At 32.2% G+C, this 9,630-nt stretch overlaps 1 protein-coding gene across 1 annotated transcript in view; it reads right to left on the bottom strand.

Annotated features, from left to right (window-relative positions):
* Positions 1 to 4,980: 4,980 nt before the first annotated feature.
* PGR (progesterone receptor) overlaps positions 4,981 to 9,630 on the bottom strand; it is a 99,239-nt gene continuing 94,589 nt past the window's right edge. The window contains exons 8-9 of the mRNA XM_024760349.1: positions 7,781 to 7,938; positions 4,981 to 5,136 (exon numbers count right to left, since the gene is read on the bottom strand). Coding sequence (XP_024616117.1) covers positions 4,981 to 5,136; positions 7,781 to 7,938 — 314 coding nt within the window. The remainder of the gene's footprint in view (positions 5,137 to 7,780; positions 7,939 to 9,630) is intronic.

Here is a 9,630-nt window from a genome sequence, read left to right as displayed (position 1 = left end):
ATGAAGTAAGTAGTCATTTATTTTACTGCTTTTTATTCAATTTTTGGATTTGATAAGGACCAGGGAGTATGGAATAATGGTACATTAAATAGATAATGGATGCTAGATGGAGACAGAGACTGTCTTTCCACTAAACATTGAGTAAGGAAAATACAGCGAAACCACAGAAATCAAGCAATTTTCTCTTCATTAAAATCATTACATGATTTAGTCTAGTGTGGATAAGCAATTTAGGACTTGGCAAACTTGTAAGATTTTCTGCCTATGTATTTCCTGTAAAATTTGAGATGTGAAAATTCCCCCTATCCAATGGGCATTTAAAAGGCATACTTTGAGGAAAAGATAGTTACGCCCTTTCTTGGGTTGTCTGCTTGTCCATTTAACTTTATCAGTAGAGACATGGTTGTTGAATTCTTGAGTATAAAAATGAGGTATCTTTAAATTTAAAAACAAATTTTAAAAAAAAAATTTTGAGTGCTTATACATAATGCTCTGGAGATTGTAAAGATACTTAAAAGGATTCATATTCTATCCTGAAATCTGGTGTGTAAAGGGTAAATGTACATGAGAGAAATTGCTCAGGTATTCACAGAAAAAACTCCAGAAATTTAATAGCTATCTCACCAAAGGAATGCAAGGTCAAGGCAGATATAAAGATCTCTCCTGGGAATTTTATACCATAGTCTTAAGGATAGAAAGTTATTTTGGGATTTGATGACTTTATCATGATTTCTAGGCCCATTGTTCCTTTTTGAAGAGTTAGTACCATAGTAAAAATAATCTAACCATGTAGTATATAGCATAGATTTTTGGAAGGGCTGTGTTTTAGTCAAGCTCTCTATATTTTAAAGAAATACTTTTTTAAAAAGGTCAAAATCAGTACTATTACTCTTAATATTATAATCAAAGGGCGATAGGCTCTTTAGATTTTTGATTAAGCAGGCCTCACTCAAAAGAGTATATTTTTTTCAGAGGAAGAAATTAATTGAAGAGCTCTAATTTTGAGCTCTAATTTCAAATCAAATATATTAAATATTCATATGTACATACAGATAGCAATAAAGCAACTTCATTTTCTAGATTCCTTGGCTTCACTATAGAATATACCAGATTAATTTGATAAAATCATAACCAGAAGTATGGCTTAATGAAAACATAATAATAGCAGTTACTATTTCTGAACACCTGCACACTTTTTCATTTTCATTTCCATTAACCACAAAACAATTAGCAAGGCAGGTTTAATCAGAGAGGTTAATGACTTGCTCAAGCTCATCCAGGTACTAAATGGCAGAGAAATGGAGTGCAGGCCTGTTTCAGCTCTCTACACGGTACTCATTGTCAAATATATCACTGTAGCTGTAGATAATTTAGAAGTTACAGGTTGACCCGGTATGGCTATTTGAAAGGCATTGTTTTTGTAGAAAACATATTGACCACTGTATTTGCATATTATCTGTGTTTGCAACAAATTATTTTAATGTTAAATGTGAAAAATAATAGTACTGCCCAATATAAAATTGCCATGTTTTTTAATAAAAACACAATTGTTACGTAACAACTGACACTGGAGGTATAATTGCTTCAGACTCAAATGGCTTCTCAAACCTTTTTAAGAGAAATATTTTTATTAACTCAATAATCTATTTCAGTACCCTTCAAGTATTTTCTGATATATAACCTGTCTTCTTATGATTTACTTTCACTTTAGAGCCACCAGAAAGAACATGACCTATAAAATTAAGATAAAGGTTATGGCTACTACATAGCAATGGAGACATTAGTTGGCAGGAATTTGTAGAGAAAAAGATTTAGAGGCTAGATATTTTCCATTTGGTGATGTCATGTTCTTTTCCAAAAGCTTTCTTTCATTTTTTAAACCTTAACCTGAAATATTAAATCCTAGTATTTAGACATCTAGGTTTTCTTGTGCTAACAGCAGGCACTCAATAAATATTTATTGAATGAAATCAGAGATGAGAAACTTTTGTATACTGAGGTTTAAAATACAAAACAATTTAGGGCTACTTAAATATAAGAAACAATTGTGTTTGTGGAATTTTTCTTAGGGAGGGAACTAATACGCCATTCCGTTTTAAAATTTAGAACAAGGAGCATAAATTGTGTTCTTAATAAATAAATAATGTACTTATATTCTCCTATGTTATAGTCAGTACAAGGAGAGAGCTCACAAAGTAGGAAGGAAAGTTGGAAAATTTTAAGAGATGAAGTTAGGGAGCATGGGAAGAGAACATAATAAAGCCATGTGTACAGAAATATGCCCTGATGTAACAAAAGAAAGAGAGATCCATGGCGATACCAAACCCAGAGAACACGTCATTCAACTCCCAGCCGAGGAACGCTATTGTCCTATCTCAAAGTGGCTCTCAGACTAGTAGTAGAGTAACAATACAGAATAACCCAGTATTGTGATCCAGATGTGCAAAAAATACATGCAGATTCTTAGGAGGAAACAAGTCACTATCTGGAAGATGCAGGGAACACGCGACAGAAGTAATGTTTGGCTGAGTCTTGAAGGTTGAGATAGGACTGGTATCAAAGGGGGGAAATTAAGGCAGAAGATTGGTGGTAAAAAGATTTGTGTGGCTAGAACATAAGATGAATGTATTACAGAGGAAAATAAAGAGAGTAAAGTTACAGAAATTGATGCTTCAACACCATTTCAGAGTGACTATCATGTGCCTGCATTAATAAGAAGAGTGGACCAATTAGAATATAAAATATAATCTCTGAGGATGGAGCCCAGGAAAGGGTATTGTTAAAAATCTCCCCTGGAGACCGTAATGTGCAGCTATAGTTGAGAAGCACTGCAGTAGGTGACTGGAAGTCAGTGAACATTTTCACGTGAGGTAATGGCAAAATTAGATCTTTTTAGGAAAATAACTTTGGCTTGGAGAATGGAGACAGAATGAGTCTGTGTGTTTAAGACTTTGAAGGACTAAAGAGCAGTCCACAGTCTATTATAATACATATGTAGTCACAGAAAAAGACATGTAGATAGACATACTAAGGAACAGACCATTTTTATACTAATGTTAAGACTATTGGGAATTCTTGGGTTAAACTCTTATTGAAAGTTATAACCAAGCATTATAAAATTTGTATATTATCTATTTGCCACATGGACCTAAAGAACCCAAGCCAAGGGCCCTGGTTGGAACTTGTTTTAATCCCTATTTCACATCCCTTATGAGGAGTCACTGTTTACACATACTCTATAGTTAATTCATTTTGAAAATTGAAGAAGTTATTGGCAAGAAACAGTTATGGTAAGATTATCATGCCAATTTTTTTGATCAGATGAAATCACTATTTTGTTTTGGGGGTCATATTACTATTCATTAAGATTATTCTATATTACTTTCCCTTGGTAAACTGCAAGTATTTATCAGTTGAAGGGAATGGGTAATTTAAAAATGCATTAAGAAATCAGACTCTTCAGTAAATGTTTTCTATATTGTTTTCAGAGTTTCTTTGATTTTCTCATTAACAACTATTAATCTGCATAAGGTAGAATATTTTATTTGTAAGGTAACATCCAATTTTAAAGAAATTTCAAAAAAGAATTGTCTACTAGTTTCTCCAAGCTGTTAAAAATTATATATATATATGCTTAAAATTGGTATAAATTATTTTATCCAGGAAAAAAAAGTTATAGGTTTTGATTTTTACCAGTGGTTCTTCCTGTTTTATGTATGTGTGTGTGTATTTTATTTTTTTTAATGGATCTCCAGTGACACCTCAGAAAAGAACTCTTGTTTGTCTCCTAAAGGGTTATTTTCAGCTCATATAACAAAGTGAATGGTGGGTTTTCTAGTTATTGTAATTGGCTGTATTATTTTCAGCCAGTTTCTAGTGTTTCCTGAAATATCTCTTAGATTGGATCAGAGACACTCAAAATTTTTTAACTGTGATTTGTCCAATATGTCCTACTGAGTGGAGAAAGAGAGTAATATTTCTCTCTTTTTTTTACTTCCCTCCTTTTTTTTTCTTCCCACCTTTCCTCCCTCGCTGCTTGCCTGCCTTCCTTTCTTCTTTGAGTTGAGAAGTGAATAAGAAGCTCTCACCGAAAGGAACATTCTACTGGAAAGTTATTATTACACCAATATTAACGGTGAGACTCAGTAAGGTTAAGTGACTTTCCACACGCCCTAGATGTAAGGAGTGGAGTTAGGCCACAGACTCTCTGACTTCCAACTTCCTATTTCGATACAGAATACCTTATTACAGGACAATTCCCAAAAAAAGATTAGTGAAATACTACAAAACCCATAATGCTGTTGTCATAATGCTATGGCTCTCCTTAATAACTTTCTTAGAGATTTGTGTTTCCAATCTGGGAAACAGTCTTAACATATAAGCTGGTTATCCTAGTTTGAGGAGCATCAATCTATTTCAAGAATTTTAAACTCTTTTTCTGTATATTTTTTGCATTAAAAACACTTCGGAGAATCTGATTAAGGTTATAAATTTCCTTCTCATGAAAATGTATACACACTCATATAGACAGAATTTTGCATACCATTTTAAGGTTTCATTTTTGTAAATATAATTAGGGAACCAAAGGGAGCTATATAGAAAGAACATATAATAACTTTTTATTTTTATGTATAAGATTTTTTTTTCTCTATGGTAGAAGATTTGTTATATGTGAAAGTTAAAAATCTCACCTAAATGGTATGAAATGATATGAATAAGATTAACTTTAACAATCAACCTAATACTTTTTCAATCTTGTAAACTCTAAAAGAAAATATGGGTACACGAAAACACTAAAAATTCAAATTATGCTTTATAGAGGAAATCAATTAAACCTCACAACTTTTATCTGAAATTTACACAGTACGATATGTTATAAATGTAAGGCTTTGAGAAGAACATTGTAAAAACTCGAGACCTCATAATCCTGACCAAAACAAAAACAGACAAAATTTAATTTTTTAAAGATAAAAACGGCATTCACTTTTTATGAAAGAGAAGAGGTTTCACCATCCCTGCCAAGATCTTGGGTAATTGTGCAGCAATAACCTCAGACATCATTTCTGGAAATTCAACACTCAGTGCCCGGGACTGGATAAATGTATTCAAGCAGTACAGATGAAGTTGTTTGACAAGCTGTTGGTTTAACAAATGGATAAGAAACATGTAAGAAAAATAATATATTCATATACTATACAAACATGGCAGCTTATTTTTTTAATAATAGAAATACTTAAGATGTTTTTTTCTTACCGAACTGAAAACATCTCCCTCCACTTTCTAGCATAATATGTAAAATATTACATACTCATGACAAAATATCCTAATATATAGAAAGATTTAAAGAAATGAAAGTATTCTGTAATCCCACAGGATAACCAGTGTGAACATTTTGGTATATTTCAAGGGTTTTTTTTTAATACATACTCAGGTATACACATAATATACACACATGCATATATATTTCCATAAATGAAATTATTTTATAGTCTATTCCTTAATCCAGCTTTTTCATATAACAACATATAGACAATATATAGACTCTTCTATTTCAGTACAAACAACCCAGCATAATCCATTTTAATCTAATTTTAATTTTGTCAAAGTAATTCATGTACATAATTTTGAAAGTCAGCTAGTACTGGAAGACCTATACCAACAAAAGCAACAGCAGCAACAACACAGATATAACCACTTTAAACTTCTTTAGCCTGTGTCATTTGATATTTATCTGTGTATTTCTAATAAATTTTATTTTCCAAAGTTTACATTATTAAGTTTCTATTAAATGAGTATTTAGCTCTCTTGTACTATATACCCCCCTCCTCAACTACACACACTTTCTCTTCTCTCCATTCTCTATATAGTTATATCTCAATTTTTGGCTAAATCGATATCTAACATTTATATTACAAAGATTTTTGTTTCCTACTGGATTACATTTTCTTTGTTATATGACTTACTTTAATTTTGCTAGGGCTAATCACCTTATGTTTCTGTTCCTTTGTTTTTTCTATATCACAAAGCCATAGGCAAATTTTCTAACAGAATTGTAAAGACTCACTTCAATATGTTCATGCAATTGGTAATAGCGCAGTTCCATTTTTTTCTTGGTATTAGTGTCCTGAAATCCTCTTCATTAGTTAGTGTGCTGGGACAGCCCTTTGCATCTCTCTTGGGTTGAATCTTCTACTTTGGCTTACTCCAGTGTTTTGTTTTAAGAAATCCTGCAGGTGCCCTTGAGAAAGTTTGTATTTGAGGTAATCTCTATGAGATCTTGCAAGTCTGAAAATACTTTTATGATGCCATCATATTTGTTTGATGGTTTGGCTGGTAAAAAAACTTGTTGAAGATTTTTCTTTCCTTGAAAATTCTGAAGGTATTGCTCCATTGTTTTCTGGGTTCCAGTACTGCTATTGAGAAGTCTAACATCATTCTGAATCCTGATGATTTGATGTGACTTATTTCTTTTTTCATTGGTATATTTTATGATACCCTCTTTATTCCAGGTATGCTGAAATTTTACAATGTGCCTTGGTTCAGTTGTGCTGTGCCTGTATACTGGGCCCTTACACTCAGAAAACTCATATCCTTCAGTTCTAGCAACTTTTCTTTTATGATTTCTCACATAATTTCCTCACCTTGATTTTCTCTCTTCTTTCTTCTGGAAATTACTACTAACTGGAGAATGGAACCCCATGGATTAATCCCCTAAATTTGCTATCTCTCTACTTTTTCATATCTTTATCTCTTTTGTTATATTTTTCTGGGTTTTCCTGAGATTTATATTTCCTGAGTTTTATATTTATATTGAATTTTTAATTTCTGCTCTTCTTTAATTATCCAAAAGTGTTTTCTTGCTAAATGTTCCTTTTAAAATGTTTTCTATTCTTGTTTCATGGATGCAACATCATTCTTATTTCTCTGAATATCTTAATTTTTTGAAGCTTTCTTCTATTTTCTGCACTCTTGCTTTTTCCTTTAAGTTATATTTTTTCCTGTTTATTTTGCTCTCTGCCTTACATTTTAGAGGCTTTATCTAAATCGCTAACAATCTTGGCTGTCAGTTCATATTCAGCAGTGAGGCCTCAAATTTGACCTGGTGAGTAGAGAGTTTTTTTATGCTTTGTTGTTATTTTAGTGTGGTTTCTGAACACAGTAGTGATAAAAGCTTGTATGCAATATGTCTCGACTAACCCCATATATCTTATTTTATTTACCCAGTTTTGGTGTCAGGTATTTCTAGGGTTTTTTTCCTCTTGTATAGGGAATGATGCATACATATCTTAAATACTTGTCTAATTATTTATTTAAGATAAGTCCTAAAAAGTGGGAATTTGAAAAGCACACAAACTTTAACTACTGCTACATGCTGCCAGATTGTCCATTAGCATTGTTACTGACTTATAACTCCATCCAAAATAGTAGGAGTCTTATTCTCCACAACCATATCTTTGCTTTTCCTGTATACATAAAATCTTTTCTAGCTTAAGACAAAAACATTTGAGAGCATATTCAGAAAAATATATCACAATTCCTATCAACCATTAAATTACTCTCAAATTATACAAATACTAGTAAAAGGGTATTTGGGTGATCTACATTGAAAATGTAAAAAGCATAATATAAATTCTGAGCAGTATGATGCAGGTTTTTAAAATGTAAGTACAAATATAAATTTGAAGAAAACAAATGAAGTAAAATTTATATTTCACATTTAAGAAGTTATAGATGTAATTCAGAAAATAATCATTAATATTCTAGAAAACAATATACTTACATCATGCAAGTTATCAAGAAGTTTCGTAAGTTGGTAGAAACGCTGTGAGCTAGGGACAACTCCTTTTTGCCTCAAACCAATTGCCTTGATGAGCTCTCTAATGTAGCTTGATCTCATCTCTTCAAACTGGCTTTGACTTCTTAGTCCTTCCAAAGGAACTTCAAGAAGATAATTACAAGTGGCAGTTATGTTTAAAAAAGATGACACTAGCAGTTTATAATATAAATTTCTGAGCTGTATAATGATTTATTTTGATTTGCAACTCTAGATACAAACATCTTAAATAGGAAAAGTTTTAGAACATGTAAACTTCTAGTTCTTTTGAAGAATATGATACGAACAACTAGGTAAGTTAAAGAACATTTCAGCTTACCTATTTTAGAGCTATTAGCATTTGCTCAAAAGAGCACCTGACATTATTCTACATTCCTGTCTAAAATACTTAGTTTGATTTAGTTTACTACTACATGTATGCTGGATCTTTTTTGTCTTTGTCTCCTTCCTGCTGATATGAGAGAAAGCCATTGATATTTGAATTTTCTCTTATATTCAGCCACTTGGTTTTACTCTATTTTATTTATTCATTTATTTATATTTTTAAATCTAACAGCTTTTGTTTGATTTTTTTTTCAGTATAAGACAATACTATATTCAAATAATAGCTTCATTTTCTCTTTTCCAACAGTTGTAGCTCTCATTTCTGCTTCATGGTTCAATGCATTGTTTAAGACTTCCAGAACAATATTAAAAAATAATAGTAATGGTAAATACCCCTGTTTTGTTGCTGATTTTACTGAGAATGCCTCTCATTCCTATTATGATGTTAACTGGTAATTTATATATCTAGCTCTGAAATCTTTAATTCATACATCCAAATGTTGGGCACAACTTCCTACTCTTATGACTAGTTCTCTTGTTTTCACTACATAGTCAGTTTACCTATTGCTTTTCTCCTAAATCTTTTCGGCCCTTCTGTTGTCACTTGTCTGAGATGTCCTGGTTGATTTCTTTAGCAACTCTATTACCAGAACTCCCAATTTCCTTGTTTCCTTTTACTTTGGTCTCACTTGTCCTACAAACAAATCTTCAAACTGAAGTGAAGTTTCTGACTTTTTCTGCAACTACATCCAGATTGCTGAAAGAAAAATCACATAATCTCTGGATTTATGATCTTGACCCTTAGCAGTATTTCTATAGAGAAGTGTACTTCATTTGAGCAAAGCCAACCATATGTGTCCGGCAAAGGGAAATAAATAATCATTTTTCAAAAACTCCTACTTTATTCCCTCTACCTGAATCAGACCTTGGCTTCCACTTCCCTTGGAAAAAAGACGGCCGCAGATAACAAACCGATAGAAACCAAAAGTTAATTCTTTGGTTTTGAGTTTTCAAGAGCTCACACCCTGAGTATAAAAGGGATTTAGAAAGGTAATCTTGGCAATATGAGATTTTTGCTCCAACTGAAAACTTAACTGTTGTACATACATTTGCATGTATATGCTATGTGTATCTATGGTCTTGTCCCTTTACTTCATATGGCAGCTATTTTTTTAATTTACCATTTTAACCTTTTATTACTTAAAAAAAAAATTTTTTTTTTTTGGCTGCACCATATGGCATGTGGGATCTTAGTTCCATGCCCCCTGCATTGGAAGCTCAGAGTCTTAACCACTGGACCACCAGGGAAATCCCTACAGCAGTTCTTTTAAACATCCATAACTCTTTTTACACTTCCCAACCAATCCTCAAATCTCTATCACTCTTAAACATGACTGTAAAATTATTTTTTCTTCTGATTACTGAAGTACTGTCTTTTCATTGGGCTTTAAAGAGTTGGAAAACTAGTAACC

This window comes from Neophocaena asiaeorientalis, unplaced genomic scaffold, assembly GCF_003031525.2.
Source record: "Neophocaena asiaeorientalis asiaeorientalis breed wild unplaced genomic scaffold, Neophocaena_asiaeorientalis_V1.1 scaffold601, whole genome shotgun sequence".
NCBI lineage: Eukaryota > Metazoa > Chordata > Mammalia > Artiodactyla > Phocoenidae > Neophocaena > Neophocaena asiaeorientalis.
This window is presented reverse-complemented; position numbering and strand designations above follow the sequence as displayed.